This window comes from Artemia sp. Qi Xiang Cuo, chromosome 17 (assembly GCF_049724085.1).
Source record: "Artemia sp. Qi Xiang Cuo chromosome 17, ASM4972408v1, whole genome shotgun sequence".
In the NCBI taxonomy this organism is placed as follows: Eukaryota; Metazoa; Arthropoda; class Branchiopoda; order Anostraca; family Artemiidae; genus Artemia; species Artemia sp. Qi Xiang Cuo.
Window position 1 is genome coordinate 19701757 of NC_142810.1, and position 17159 is coordinate 19718915.

At 34.5% G+C, this 17159-nt stretch overlaps 1 protein-coding gene across 4 annotated transcripts in view; it reads left to right on the top strand.

Moving 5' to 3' along the window:
• The first annotated feature begins 670 nt into the window (after positions 1–670).
• The window catches only part of LOC148941991 (uncharacterized), a 137343-nt gene continuing 120854 nt past the window's right edge, over positions 671–17159 (top strand). For 2 of the 4 annotated variants that reach the window (XM_089103425.1, XM_089103427.1), the window contains exons 1-2: positions 671–818; positions 8966–9094. In XM_089103425.1, the coding sequence (XP_088959551.1) occupies positions 688–818; positions 8966–9094 (260 nt within the window). In that variant the 5' untranslated portion in view covers positions 671–687. The remainder of the gene's footprint in view (positions 819–8965; positions 9095–17159) is intronic. The other 2 variants (XM_089103426.1, XM_089103428.1) reach the window with 2 other exon arrangements.

The following is a 17159-nucleotide window of genomic DNA, read 5'->3' on the forward strand; positions in this document are numbered from 1 at the left end:
TTCGCTTTTTAAACTAAAGTCTGGCTGATTTTCCCAATACTGCAAGAACAAACGGTCAAGCACAAGGGCTATAAGAAATGGGATAGCAAACATTTTTCGCAATGCCTCGATGATTGAATGGCTTATTGCTGCGCAGTTTTCAGTTCAGAAGCTATGAAAGGCAGACCTTAAGTAAAAGACGAGTTCCTACTGGCTATATTTGTTGCGCTAAAAAAATGACTTGTAGAGCTTTAGCGGATAGAAAGGGAGCTTGAGGGGGAGGGGTGTAGCTCCCTCATAGTTTTTGTTTCAACGCTTCTCTTTAATTTCATAAAAAATAGATTATTTTTTTTATTGATACAGGAGCTTCCAATATTTTCTCGCACGAAAAACTAAAATTATTTGAAAACTTTTAACAATGGCCAAGCTTTCTCAAGAAATATTTGTCTAGCTTGCTTTCTTTAAACAGGGGAACAAAAACTCCCTATCTTAGAAAGCAAAGTCTATCCCTGTTACTGGAAACGCAGAGGAAATTTAGTGATTTTCCAGCAAGGAGGGACAGTCAAACTGTTCGGAGAGAAATTATTGACAAATGCGCGTACGCAAGGTACAACATATAGGGATCACTTTTAAAGGATACAGACGGATTTTCTCTCTCTTTGTAAGAAACAAGTTTTTAAATGTAGAGAAAATTTAGTGCGAGATAAAATGAAAAAGGATAGTGATGAAGGAAGGAGACTAAAATTAGAAAGTTTGAAGCAAAGGCGGGGAAGACCTTGTAATAAGTTCCCACCAAATGTGCCACTAGAGGAAAGACCCAGTAGATACATAGTAAGGAGGTGTGTGCCATTTTGCTTTTCTTATTGAGGTGTAGTTTAGGACTTTATTTTTAAACTAGAGAAAAAATTAAATACAACTTTCTATATCCCTTTAATAAATTGTACATTTACAACATGTGAACAAGAAATAATGTAGAAATTGTAATTTAGATTTTAATTGAAATTAAATGTATGAAAAGCAAATAAAAATATATATCTTCCTTTTTTTCTAGATTTAGTTTAAGACTTTTGCTTTTCAACAAGAGAACAATTAAATATACCCAGCTTAGATTTTTATTAAAATCTAATCAGGAAAAGCAAAGAAAGAGACGTAACTTTATTTTTTTTTTTACTTTTTCTCTTTTTTCAAAACTATAGAACTTTGATTTTAAGCTAGTCAAAAAAACTAATTTTCTTTTTTAAATCTATTTAATAATTTGTGCCTCTACAGTGTTTTTGTAAGAATTGATATAGAACTCTATATTCTTATGGAATTTTCGATGGGGTTGTAATGTACGAAATACACAGAAAAGGGATTTACCTTCGAATTCGTTTTCAGGTTTACTTTTGAGATCTCTACTTTTAAACAAGAAAGAAAAGACTTTAATCTGTTTATTTGTTTACATGCTCTTCCACAACCTCATAACAAAACATATATAACAATCCAGTATACACATTCTAGCTGAGGGCATAGGACGAGAGATTTAATTTTTTTTTTTTAGACTTGCTCTTATCAGTAAGAAAATAAGCGTACTTGCGTATACTCTGTCTACAAATTAATCTCTTACACGTTGCAAATTGTAGCCTATAAATCGTGATGTTGGCACTGCTTCTACCGCTTCTACTGATACCTTCTGTAACTATCTCTACTATTACTATTAACAGTGACTCATCGCGGCTAGTACCCACTTATGGAAAGCTCCCAAAGTCAAACTGATTTATAGACATGGTACTTGAGTTTCAGCTGAATTGACTCAACTCACGAACTGACTCCAATTTGAGTCGAGTTAATGTTTGAAACCGTCTATGGACTAACACTTAAGCTTGAGCTTGACTCGAATTCAAGCTAATCGATTCTCAACTCAAGTTGATTCCGGACTTAACTTGAGTATTGGCCCAAAAGTATATTTTCTTATTTAACGCGTCTATCATTGCCGGTTCTCTTCCTTATTTTCAATTAGAAGCAGATTAGAAGCTAGAAGCAGTACTTGCAGCATTTCCAAAGCCCAATCTCCTGTTTTTCGTACGTTTGTAAATCTAAGCTTTCTTATTTGATGACTCAATAAAATATTTAAACCCTGAGACATATAATGACCATGCCGAAAGAAAGGATTCAAGGACTTCTTCAGGGGGCGGGCCGAACATATGTAATAAATCCATTTTTAATCCAGTTTTTGGGATTTCCCATTATCTGTTTTATAGATACATAGATAGTGTATTTCAAAAGCACAAGAGCCATATACACACAAAAATTTATGAAAAAAAAAATCACCCACAGAACAAATTACAAAGCACACAGAAACATGCTACATAGCAAAAAAATACCTAATGGTAATTTAGCGAGAAAATAATTGTAATTCTATATAACAAATAATAACTAACTGATGAACTTTTCCTTCTTTCTAAGCTTTTATCTATGTACACACCAATACGAAATATTGTGGTTGGATTACTACTTTGTAGCATACAAGGAAGCAGCAAAACAATCCCATGTAAGTATTTTCCGCTTAAATCAAAGAGCACCGGGCACATCCAGGGAGAAAATGGTCCAAATCTTCGTCCTCATCAAACAGTTCGTGGTAACGAAGTGGCAGTAAGGAGCGACCCGGCTCAATGGTAACCGAAACTCTAGAAAACGGGTTTTTGATACCAATAGATACATCAAAAGAATCAGATTTCAATTCTGATTTCAAATATATAACTTTCATCAAGTTTAGTGCTACCCATCAAAAGTTACGCGCCTGAGAAAATTTGGCTGATTTTCAAAAATAGGGGAAAAGACCCCCAAAAAGCTATAGAACCTTAATGAAAATCACACCATCAGATTTAGCGTATCAGAGAACCCTACTGTAGAGGTTTCAAGCTCATATCTACAAAAATGTGGAATTTTGCATTTTTTGCCAGAAGAAAGATCACGGAGGCGTGTTTATTTGTTTTTTGTTTGCTTTTTCCCCCAGGGATGATCGTGTCGACTCAGTTGTCCTAGAATATCGTGAGAGGGCTTATTAGAACGGAAATTAAAAGTTCTAGTTACGTTTTTAAGTGACCAAAAAAAATGGAGGGCAACTAGGCCCCCTCCAACGCTTATTTATTCCCCAAAGTCACCCGATCAAAATTTTGAGATAGCCATTTTGTTCAGCATGTTCCAAAATATGATAAATATGTCTTTTAGAATGACTTAATCCCCCGAAGTCCCCAGGGGGAGGACTAAAAGTTATGAACTTTATCCAATGTCAACATATAGTATTGGTTATTGGGAAGCATACAGACGTTTTCAGGAGGGTTTTTTTTGGTAGTGGGGGGGGGGCCGGGGGTTATGTTGCAGGATCTGTCCATGAAGGAAGTGTTCATCGGGGAAGGGAAATCGCCATGAAGGGGGCGCCGGAATTGCTAGCATTATTTATTGATTATTGGGAAGTATACAGACATTTTCAGGAAGGATTTTTTTCTGGAGGGGGGGGCTAGAGGAGAGGGTTACTCTGGAGAATCTTTCCGTGGAGGATGTTTTTTTGGGGTAAGGGGCATTTCTATGAAGGGGGCGCCGGATTTCCAAGCATTATTTAGAAAACGATCAGAAATTAAATAAAAAAAAACAAGTTTTTTCAACTGAAAGTAAGAAGCAACATTAGAACTTAAAACGAACAGAAATTATAACGTATGTGAGGGGGTTCTCCCCCAAGTCAATACCTCGCTCTTTACGCTACAGTTTTTTAGTGCTTTCAAAAGAGCTATCTATTCTAATTAAACGACCTTTGTGATTCAGGGGCTTGTTAATAAATTTTTTTTTTAAATTTTAACGTAAAGAGCGTGGCATTGACAACGGGGACAACCCCCTAATATACGTATTAACACTTACGTAATAAAAAAACAATAAAAAAAAAACAAGCGATACCGCTCAATAGCAATCAAAACTTTTAAAAACAGAATTTTGATGTCAATAAATGTATCATAAGAATGTGTTTATAATGCTGATTCTAAATATATAAATTTTATTAAGTTTAGTATTACTCATCAAAGGCTACGAGCCTGAGAAAATTGAAAATTTACCCGATTTTTCAAAGAGAGGGGAAACATCCCCTACAAGTGAATGCATTTTAATGAAAGTCACACCGTCAGATTCAGCGTATCAGAAAACCCTATTACATAGCTTTCAAGCTCATATCTGCAAAAATTTGCAACTTTGTATTTTTTGCCAGAAGAAAAATATACGAATATAGAAGTTAGTTACGTAAGTTAATTTGTAAATTACGTCATAACCAAATTTAGAGAGATCCATTTAGCAAAAGAAAAGTAAAATTTTTATGCAAATTTTGTTTACTTATTCAATGACGGTGAGCCAAAATAAAAGCTGCATTAACTAAAAAACGATCAGAAATTAAATAAAAAAAAGCAAGTTTTTTAAACTGAAAGTAAGGAGTGACATTAAAAATTAAAACGAACACAAATTATTCCTTATATGAAAGGGGCTGGCCCCTCCGAAACACCTCGCCATTAATTCTAAAGTTTTTTATTGTTTTAAAAAATAAATTTTTGAGACAGAGTAAAACTTTAGCGTAAAGAGCGAGGCGGTGTGGAGGGAACAGCCCCTTTCATATACGGAATAATTTCTTGTCGTTTTAAGTTTTAATGTCGCTCCTTACTTTCAGTTTAAAAAACTTGTTTTTTTTAAATTTAATCTTTACAAAGAGAACCCACATACTGCCCTTCAGGATTAACTATCTTTTTGTCGAACACCTTTTACCTCCTCTGGATTGGAAGGCAATTCGCCCTAAGCTGAATCCATCGACATAAAATCATAGCCGGTAAATTAAATTTAAAATAAACTTCCTCTCCATAATTATGGTTTGCCAGATCATAATGATTCAATGTTGTAGAAAATAAAACCAGCCCTTGCCAATACTGAATTTCTTGTATTTCTTTTATATTTAACATATACAAATTCAATTGTTCGGTGCAATATTCTAAAAAAAGCATGGAAAGTAAGATGAATTTCTCTAATGAAAGCTTTTTAACGTGCCCCATTTACAGAAGCATGTTACATCTTGAGGCATAGTAAACGTGCCATGACTAGGAAAAAAGGTTTGCTACCTTTAACTCAGGTGAATACGCGTAGGGAGGGGCTTCAGGCCTGTACCCCTTCAAAATCCTAAATGCATCCCTCCCCCCAAATCTTTCTTTAGTTCATCCTAGCTGAAAGAATATGTAATGTATTATAACCTTTATTTAGGTACACTATACTTTATAGGTATACTATAATATAGTTAAAAAGTCTGCCGTGGGATTGGTGGCTAGTTGATGTTTTAAGAGTCACTGGTGAACATTGTGGTATTCTATATATAGGTATACTATAGTAGCCTGTAGTTAAAAAGTCCGCCGTGGGATTGGTGGCTAGTTGATGTTTTAAGAGTCACTGGTGAACATTGTGGTATTCTATATATAGGTATACTATAGTAGCCTTTAGTTAAAAAGTCCGCCGTGGGATTGGTGGCTAGTTGATGTTTTAAGAGTCACTGGTGAACATTGTGGTATTCTATATATAGGTATACTATAGTAGCCTATAGTTAAAAAGTCCGCCGTGGGATTGGTGGCTACTTGATGTTTTAAGTGTCGCTGGTGGACATTATGGTATACTATATATAGGTATACTATAGCATAGGTATACTATATTACACTTAAATTTAGGTACAGTTTACCTTCTTTTTGGTATACACTACATTATTAATACATATTCTCTTTTAAGCCATTGAGCCAAATTTGCTACCACGAGTAATTTGTATTATATTTTACTTTTGAGAAAATTTAGAAAAATTCAGGTTTACCCTTTCGTTTTCAATATATGGTACTTACGTCTTATAGCCACCCCATTTAAGAAGTTAGTTTAATCCTAATGAAAAATAACCTTCATATAACCTTTAGTGTATATAATAATATAATTTGGGCTATATATTTGTGCATTTGGACACCGCGTCTAACCTAACCCCCACCCCACCCCTAATGTGGAAATGTATAGCCCAGATTATGCAAGTTCAATGCATTGTATAATCAGTCACTTGTTTTGTTGCTATGAAACCGGTTTTCTGAGATGTAACCTAGGCGTAATTCTCAGATGAAGAACTTGAGTGTGGTGGCTATAAGACATAAGTACCCAGTATATTTACCCGTTAATTGGTGTTAGGTTGTTAGGTCTTAGCACAACTGAGCTTGTCGATAATTTACAACCGCTAAATAACACTTGTTTTATCCTATTTGGACAGGTTGACTATGTTTTTGCTTTTTGGCTGCGCCTAGCACAGGCCAATAGGGGTTAAGCAGTTGGTAAAAACATAGTTAAGAATAAAAGAGCGTATGTTAGCTGACGAAGAGCATTAACTTTAAAAGTTGAATAGCCTACATATTTACATAAAAGTCTAGAATTCGTAAAATAATTAAAGGTATTTTCCCATTATATGGGCATTTACAAGGAAATCAGTCACGAGAAACCCGTTTTTTACGGGTTAATTCAAGACACCGCTATACAGTAATGCAATGCTTAGCGTGGTTTTCAATGCGTTTACGATGTTTAAACTGTTGTTTTTAAGGGTTTAGGGGGAGAAAAAGGTACCTAGGTTAGGTTACGTATTTAACATGTGCAATGCTTTACCCCCCCCCCCCTAATGTGCAAATATATAGCCCAATTTTTTTTATAAAGTATTATATATTCATCCTATTTTATTGTATTTCATTAACATTAACCAAACTTGACTTTTTAGATATACCCATATAATAGGAAAGTACCTAAAAAGAAAAAATAAGGATAAAATGATAGCAAATTGTTTTTGGAGTAGCGGTACGACTTCTAAACAACCTAGTCATGTCTGTATGTTGCATCCTTTCTTAGCAGAACATTTATTAGTGTCCTTTTTTTCTTAAAAGAAATAAGGTTTTTATGATACAACTCATGATTGCACAGAGAGGGTCAGGAAGATCCTCTTTGTGCAACAAGAAGGGCTTCAAAGACAACCCTAAAAAAACGACCATAGACATTTTTCTTTAACCCCTACCCCTTTCCCCTTAAAATAAAATCCTGATACCTCTTTTAAGCCTCAGATATATTTGCTGAGATATATTAGATTATTTTATGTCAATTTTAAATTCTTCGTCAACATGCCTAATACTCTAGGCAGGCATGTCTTTCCAAAAAACTAACAAACAAGTATGTGTCCAATAAGAGAGTCATGCATACTCCCGCCATTTACCCGTGTCCCAGCCATTTAAACATTTGCCTCTCAATTACTTGGACTATCTGTCTTGGCTTTTCTCTGTCTACTATTAGCCATATCTTGATGCAACCTATTGCAAAATACTTGATAACTTCAATTCATGTTACGCTTTATAAGAATAATAATAATAAATTGTAATGGCCTGTAAATAACGAGGAAGCATTGTGAAAGAAAGAAAAAAAGAAAAAAAAACGAAAAAAAGACTGAGGCAAAAGAGAAGCACATTTATAATTTGCTTTATCTTCTAAGCAGTCGTTAATGTATTCCATCAAAGCCTATGGGATGAATCAATATGAAACGCGAAAACACAGAAAAAAGAAGAAAAGTAAATGAGTTTATTCTACCGATCAGCAAATATACTATTAAAAATAATAAAAGAAAAAATAAAATAGGATCAAAAGAACACTAATAAAAAGAATCACGCATAACTATTGCTAACGTAAACTTTAAAACGTTCAACTTGGGTTTCAGGCTTAGAGGCGTCTCGACATAGAGCATGAGGTATTCGAAAGAAGGCAAATTAGTAATTACATCGGTCATCTATGCAACAGAACATCCATTCTATGGCAAATATAAAACAATCGCTGGAAAATACAATTAGTATGTTCTTCTGTCTTTACGAAACATTTTAGGATAATTAAGACCTTTTATTTATTCGTTCCATTCCAGGAGTGTAGCCAAATATCATTTTCTATGGTTTTTACTTTCATTTCAAGGAGAGAGTCTCCAGCTAATGAAGAGTTTACTAAGTGAATGAAAGTATATATATATATATATATATATATATATATATATATATATATATATATATATATATATATATATATATATATATATATATATGTTACGATGAATGTCCGCAAATTGGTTAATGTCGACATTCACCGGTGAATTTCCAAAATACCTTTTTTTTCTCCTTGGATTTAGTCACCGTTGCCAGTCAACTTTTTCAGTTTTACACAAGGTTTGATGATGGGAGGTTAAGTTAGATTAGGTTTGGTTAGACGAGGTTAGGTTGGTTTAGGCTAGCTTAAGTTAGGTTTTTAACCCATTTCTGATATTTAGAACCAAGTTTAACCTAACCTAATCTAAACAAATTTAACCTAATCAAATCTAACCTAACTTTAAATTTTACAATCATAGGTTGCATAAGACTGAAAAAGCTGACTCGCAAAGCTAATTGAATCAAAGCAGAAAAAAAGGAATTTCAAATATCTACCGATGAATGTCGGGATAAACTACATTTCGGACATTCACCGTATAAACATATATATATATATATATATATATATATATATATATATATATATATATATATATATATATATATATATATATATATATATATATATATATATACTCATATATATATATATATATATATATATATATATATATATATATATATGTATATATGTATATATGTATATATATATATATATATATATATATATATATATATATATATATATATATATATATATATATATATATATATATATATATATATATATATATATATATATATATATATATATATATCGTATTTGAGTGTATTATGTACAGTATATCGTATTTTTGGGATGGGATTTTGGTTCCCTAGATAGCTTATTTGGTCGTAGCCTTTGCTTAGTTTTTCTTTTCAATTGTATTTGCGTTTTTACCAGTGTTGTCACTATGATTGTGCAGGTCTTCTTGCAGCGTTTACATTGGAGTTGGAAATGCTAGACGCTGGGGTAACGTCAAACAGCGCTTGGGATTTACAGGAGATGTTGATTTTGTGGCCTTTTTACTTAGGATTGCGGAATCACTGCCTTCGTAAGTTTTTTTTTCTTTTTCCCTTTTTGGGGGATACTTCTTCATTTACATAATAATGGATTTAAATGATGTCTAAATATAAGCTAAAAAAAAAACAAGTTTTAAAACTTAATTTCCGGTCTTTTTCAATTCGAACCGGGAAATCCGTCTCCTCTTCAGTGGACAATTTCCCTCGGAAATTCCCTCCCCCATGAAAAAATATTCCCGTGTAAAATGCCCCATGGAACTTTAACCCATGTAAAATCTTCCCCCTAGAAAAATCCCCCGGACATTTCCTCTTCGCAAAAAATTCCACCTGGACAGGTCCTCTTGAAAAATTGTCTTTACTTTCGTTTGATTTTTTTTTATTTGATTTGTGATCGTTTTTCAAATCATTCCAGAACCCCCCCCCCTCTGTGGAAAATTTTATCCTGAAATTCTACCCCATTGAAAATCCCCCCGCCCAGAAAATGTCCGTATATTTCACAATAACCAATATTATACGTAAACAATAGGCAAATTAAATAGCATACAGCCCTTTCCCTCTTGTATAATTCCCTTTGGAAACTTTCCTCCCCACGGGAAATTCTCCCCTTGGGAGTCCCCCCACCAAAAAAGACCATATATTTCCTGAGAACAAATACTATATGTAAACATTGGGCAGATTGCATAACTTACAGCCCTCTCCCTAGGGGTGGTGGGCTTCTTGTCATCGCTAGAGGCATAGCTATTGGACCTTTAAGCTATTTGAACCAAATGGCTATCTCATACTTTTGATAAGATATCATTGGGAAAAAGCGGTGTAGGAGGGGGGTTAGCACTAGAACTTTTAATTTCCGTTTGAATGAGCCTTATCGGTATCTTCCATGACACCGGTTCGAAACAATCATCCCTAGGATAAAGCAAAATCAAATAAACACGGATCTGTGATCTTTCTTCTAACAAAAATACAAAACTTCACATTTTTGTAGATAGGAGATTGAAACCTCTACAGTAGGGTTCTGTAATATTCTAAATCTGATGGCATGATTTTCATTAAGATCGCTTTACTTTTTGAGGCTCATAAAAGTTGACAAATTTTCTCAGGCTTGTAGCATGTGATTGGCCATATTAAACTTAATGAATTTTGTATATTTAGAATCAGTATGAAAAGTCCATTATTTTCATGTTTTTATTGTTGCCAATTTTGTTTGTGTTAGAGTTTCGGTTACTATTGATTAGAATCACTCCTTACTTACAATTTGTTACCAAGAACCGTTTGATGAAAGGCAACAGCAAATTTTGTATCCTCCTTTATTCTGGAAGAGAAAAAGTACAAAAAGCTATATATTATATAGAGATATATAAGGCTTTATATAGAACATTTCGAAAGCCACTATATTGATGTGAAAAATTAAGAATAACTTTTATGTACTTTTATGAAGATTGTCTCCAAAAACTAAAATATTTTACTCATCATATCTTATATCTTAAATATTTTAGACTGGGGGAAATTTGGATCCTAGAAATGTGTCCTACCTGACCCATTCTTAGGAAATTATTTTTAGCTAAGGGGGAGGGGAATGTTTCTTGAAAAAACTTCTAAAGTATGTATATTATGGAAGAATATAGTCAAAACCTTAGAAGTGCGCTTTCCTTAGGGGAGGGAGGGGAATAGAAACCCGATCCTGCGTTGTGTCTTCATCCTACACCAAAAAAACAAGTTAATTTTAACCCGGAAAAGTAAAAGTATGATTTTGCTCCGAATATTTGAACTGAAGTTTTGGTAAAGTGACTTGTCGTATTAGTAAAATATTATCAGTTGGTTTTTATAGCAGAATTTGTAACCCCATTCAATATGTAAAAATCGTCCAAATCCAAATATATGTCCAATCTCAGAGCCCAAATATATGTATTGCAGTTTGTAAGGGATCCCTTGATATCTGTTTGTGTGGTCTTGTTACATTAAACCATCCAATTATCTTAAAATTACTTCTGATGTCATTTCTATTTTCTTTTATATTGTTTTGTATTTCTGTAATTTTCTCGCTGGCCCATAATGCTTGTGAGAGGAACCATTTATTCTCTCGGTTGTTACTATACTATCACACAATTTTCACAGTTCACGAAAAATTGAGAAGAATATCACAATATGGAGGTTTATTTCTTTTTGTAAGAACAAATGTAAACAAAAGCAAAACTAAACCATAAGATGACAAGTAAAGTCTTCTATCTCAAAATTCAAAAATCCAAAGGGGCGTACTTTCCACATATTGACACGACTTGAAACAATTCATTGGTATTTTCTTTCATTTCTTCACAAAGTACAGATCATTTAAGACGCCATAATGTTCTTGCGAACTTTTCCCAGCCAATTGTTGGAAACATTATTGATTATCGGCTTTTTAGTAAGTTAACAAAGTAACGTCATGGAGCTGAATTAGTGGGGAAAGAGTAGGACATAAGCACTCATATTCGGTTTCTCTCTGTTCTCAAGAGAGGATTGAGCCACTCAACTTTTTGAGCCCACTGGAAGATTGTCCAGAGCGAGATTCTTCAAAAATGAAACCAATAATATGCTTATACGCGCTTTGCACACGTCTTTTAAAAGGGGATGATACAAGTCAAAAGTGAATTCTATTAATGCTAAACATTGGGACTAATGGGGACTGGGAACTAAGTTAAGTTTTTGAGGAGGGTTTAGTTGCAGCTGCATATGAAAATGAATATAAATATTATAAATTTGATGGGTGCTGTTGGAGCTTCGTTAGTTTTTGGGTCCGGGAAGTTGAGCTCTAATTATGATTTTTTTTTTTTTAGTGATTTAATAGGAGGAGTTTCTCCCGTACAAGTTTCCTTCAGGGAATTGAAATGCATTACTTTATCTTTAAATAAACCCAGTGTTACTGTAAGGAAGGTTCCAGGAATGGGTACTTGACAAGCAACTTTGTTTGACGCTGCAAATCTATCTAAAACGGTGCTCCTGAGGCGTTGTCTCACTAAAGCAGTGATTTGGTATACTGCGAGAAGTAATACATCAAACGAAGGCCTAGAAACTCTAATGAGGAGATTCAACTAAACCAATGTTACCACCATGTTGTGCAGTTTGTTAGCTGAAACCACGAATTATGTAGTAAAGGAAATCGGTATATGGGACAAGTTTTGCCAAAACAGCTATTATTTTGATTAAATAAGTAAAAACTCATACTGCAAAGTGCTCTGAAAGGCATAGTATTTTATGGTGTTTGAAATTGAAAACAAAATAATCAGCTATCGTTCTGAAATGATTTTGCAATAGATATTTATAACTTTGTGCTCTTACCATATTGTACTTTGTTGTTACGTATAGGATGTTACGTATAACTATTACGTAACAACCACTACATATCGTATAGTCATGCGTATATAATATCTGTATGTTTGAGTAATAATTGTATATATATATATATATATATATATATATATATATATATATATATATATATATATATATATATATATATATATATATATATATATATATATATCAAGGAGGCACACTTGTGCCTCTATAAAGAGGCGACCCACCACAATGTTAAGCGATTTCAGGTCCTAGAGGTCGCAGAGAGACGGCGGTTGTAGCCCAAGCTCAAACTAAGAAACTTGCAAAATTTCATCCTCCTCCGACTTTATCTTCATGGGGTAAACTGGGCCGGAAGTTTGGACCCTCCCACCACAGACCCCCTTTAACGTTGTCCGATTGGGCTGAAATTTAGAGGTTAAGCTTTTCTAGGGCCCGGGAGCTTATCTTCGAAATTTCAGCTCAATCCGATCACTCCTTCCCTGTTTTCAAAAACCAAATATAGCCACTTAAAATTCATCATCATTTCTTTTTTTTTCTTATCCACGCCTATAGGCCACAGTTGGCAACGGATCCGGGTGAATGAGGACTCATTCGAAGCAGAATTTGACCTGTTAGGGCCTTTTGATATTTTCAGACCGAAAAAATTATCCCCCGAATTTACATTTACGAAAAACCTTAGTTTTTTTCAAATAATACACATAAACAGGCTAGACATGCTTTGTTATGAAAATATCTGCGCGTCAATTTTCATAACAAAGCATGTCTAACCTGTTTATTTGTATTATTTGAAAAAAAATATACACAAAAACAGGTTAGACATGCTTTGTTATGAAAATTGACGCGCAGATATTTTCATTGATATGACGCGCAGATATTTAAGGGTTGACAAGGTCAACCCTTAAAACGTACAGGGATTAGGAGGCACAGTTGGGGGGGCTGTTAAAGAGGCTGAGTCAAAAGTTCGAACCTTAAAACGTACAGGGATTAGGAGGCACCCTGTACGACGTGTTTTCTGAAAACAATTGCCCACATTTGTTTTTCTAAAGACAACAAAAACAATTGTCCATGATCTGCCGCGGTTAGGCAGGGAGACTACCATTTCTTCCCCGTATTCTGTTGTCTGTCGTCGGTCATATCTTCCATATTTAAAAACCAGACTCAACCCAGAAAGAGCAGTAAGCCAAAAAACGGTCCAAACACACAACAGAGTACAAACAGTGGCGCCTCAACGTGGTGGGGAAGTGGCAACGGGTTGCAATTACGCTAAATATAATCGTAAATGCAAGCCGGCTAACATCACTGTTTCCACATTCCTTTCCTAGTTTTACAGATTGGTAAGACACACCCACATAAGGGACATCTTGCGGGTTGCACTTGAAACTGATTGTGCACCACATTTTGGAAGTCTTCTCTTCATGCATAAATTATTTGAAAAAAACTACGTTTTCTAAAGAGTTAAAGAGGCTGAGTTACAAGGTCAACCCTTAAAACGTACAGGGATTAGGAGGCACAGTTGGGGGGCTGTTAAAGAGGCTGAGTCACAAGTTCGAACCTTAAAACGTACAGGGATTAGGAGGCACCCTGTACGACGTGATTTGAGTATTCAGGAATTAAAAGCCTTAACACAAGAATGTTCAAGAGCGGGGGGTTTGGGGGACGGCAGCCCCCTAGCTTTAACTCCTGACACGATCAGCTAACAGTTAGTCAAGCAATAATAAGTAATAAACTGTACAAAAACGTGCAGAAATTATTTGAAAAAAACTACGTTTTCTAAAGAGTTAAAGAGGCTGAGTTACAAGGTCGAACCTTAAAACGTACAGGGATTAGGAGGCACAGTTGGAGGGCTGCCGCCCCCAAACCCCGCTTTCGCAGCCTTTAAATAAAAAAAAAAGTTTTTAAACTGAAAGTAAGGAGCGACATTAAATCTTAAAACGAACAGAAATTATTCCGTATATGAAAGAGGCTGTGCCCTCCTCAACGCCTCGCTCTTTACGCTAAAGTTTTGACTGTTCTCACAACGGAGTTTTGAGAACAATCAAAACTTTAGCGTAAAGAGCGAGGCGTTGAGGAGGGCACAGCCTCTTTCATATACGGAATAATTTCTGTTCGTTTTAAGATTTAATGTCGCTCCTTACTTTCAGTTTAAAAAATTTTTTTTTTATTTAAAGGCTGCGAAAGCGGAGGTTTGGGGGCGGCAGCCCCAACTGTGCCTCCTAATCCCTGTACGTTTTAAGGTTCGACCTTGTAACTCAGCCTCTTTAACTCTTTAGAAAACGTAGTTTTTTTCAAATAATATATATATATATATATATATATATATATATATATATATATATATATATATATATATATATATATATATATATATATATATATATATATATATATATTTATTCTGTTCCATAAAAATGGCTCCATATTTTCTTAGGGAAAATTGGTGTCTAGGGATATTTTCGCAAAAAAAAACCATCTAGATAGGTCAGAAGTCCGAGAAAAATCGTTAAGAGCCTCAATTTTTGTTTTTGCAAATGACGTCATGTACTATGTTTGTACATCATATAAGTATTTCTTATGACATCATATATGGCATCATATAAGCATTTTCTTACATGATTGTTTGCATAGCCTAAATAAGATTGTTGAATTTCCAACGCAACCGTTATTTATATAGTTAATGAAACTAATTTTTTGCACAAAATAAGTCTTCAAAAAAAAGCAATGAACTCTATTAAACCAAAAATGAACAAAAATAGAATCAAATAATCTACGAAGCATACAACTACCACAAATCAGTATCAATAAATAAATGAAAACCAAAACAAACAGAAATTAAAATAAATAACAGAGTCAAACTCAAAACGAGCAGAAATTAATCTGAGTAGGATTCTAAGCCCTATGCTTTCTAAAAGCCAGAATATAATTTGTACTTTACTGAAAAAAATTCAAATGAATTTACTGAACAAAATGTGCATTGTCAGTTTAATATACATATGCTGATATTTATTCGTTAAAATCTTGATTAATTTTTGTTTTCTTAAAGTTATAAGTGAAGACATTTAAAAGATTTTTTTCCAGTAAAGAAAACACTTTCTATAAAAACTTTATATGCCCCGAGGTTATAAATTACAACCCTTACCCTGAGGGTTGTGGAGGTTGTCATCTTCAAAGACATAAATTACAAAACTTTCAACTACGTTGAAAATAGTGTCTTTGTCAAAATTTTGATTGTATGTGTTTGGGAAAATGGTGGGCGTGAGAGGGGGGTAAGTGGCCCTCAAATTATTCTCGATCATTAAAAAGGCCACTAGCCTTTTCAATTTCCAATGAAATGAGCCCTTTTTGAAGCTTCTACGACAACGCCTTCTATAAGAACCTTATAAGCCCCCGGGGCATAACTTACAACCCTTGTCTTGAGGGCTGTAAGGGGGGGGGGGTGTCATCCTTAAAGACATAACTTCCAAAATTTTTAACTACGTTGAACAAAATGGCTATCTAAAAATTTTGATTGTATGTGTTTGGAGAAAAGGTGGGCGTGAGAGTGGGGTTAGTTGCCCTCCAATCACTTTCGACTATTAAAAAGGGCATTAGCCCTTTGAATTACCAATCGAATGAGTCCTTTTTCAAGTTTCTACGACAAAGCTTTCAATAAAAACCTTATATGCCCCCAGGGTATAACTTATAATCCTTACTCTGAGGGCTCTGATGGAGTTATTATCCTCAAACACCTAACTTCCAGAACTTTCAACTACGTTGAACAAAATGGCTATCTCAAAATTTTGAGTGGATGTGTTTGGATAAATGGTGGGCGTGGGAGGGGTACTAATTGCCTTCCAATCACTTTCGAGCATTAAAAAGGGCACTAGCCATTTCAATTTCGAATCGAATGAGCCCTTTTAGAAGTTTCTACGACAACGCTTTCTATGAAAACCTAATTTGCCCCCAGGGCATAACTTATAACCTGCCCTGAGGACTGTGGGGGGGGGGTGTCATCCTCAAAGACCTAATTTTCAGAACTTTACGTTCAAAAAAATTGCTATCTCAAAATTTTGATTGGATGTGTTTGGGTAAACGGTGGGCGTGAGAGGGGAGTTAGTTGCCCTCCAATCACTTTCGACTATTAAAAAGGGCACCAGCCCTTTGAATTTCCAATCGAATGAGCTCTTTTTGAATTTTCTATGACAACGGTTTCTATAAAAATCTTATATGCCCCCAGAGCATAACTTACAACCCTTGCCCTGAGGGCTGTAGGGGACAGTCTTCCTCAAAAACATAATTTCTATCAGGAAATCAACTACGCTGAACAAAATGGCTATCTCAAACTTTTGATTGGATGTGGATAATCCAATCATTGGATAATTGGATAATCGGAATTTTGATACAAGTAGGTACGTCCAAAGAACCGAATTTTTATGCTAATTTTAAATATATAAGTTTTATCAAGTTTAGTCTTACCCATCAAAAGTTACGAGCCTGAAAAAATTCACTTTATTTTCGAAAAAAGGGGGAAACACCCACTAAAAGTGACAGGATCTTAATGAAAATTAAATTATCAGATTTAACGTAACAGAAAACTCTACAGTAGATATTTCAAGCTCCTATCTGCAAAAATGTGGAATTTTGTATTTTTTTGCCAGAAGAAAGATCACGGATGCATGTTTTTTTCCAGAGCTGATCGTATCGATCCAGTAGTCCTAGAATATCGTGAGAAGACTCAGTCGAATGGAGATTAAAAGTTCTAGTGCCCTTTTTAAGTGCCCAAAAAAA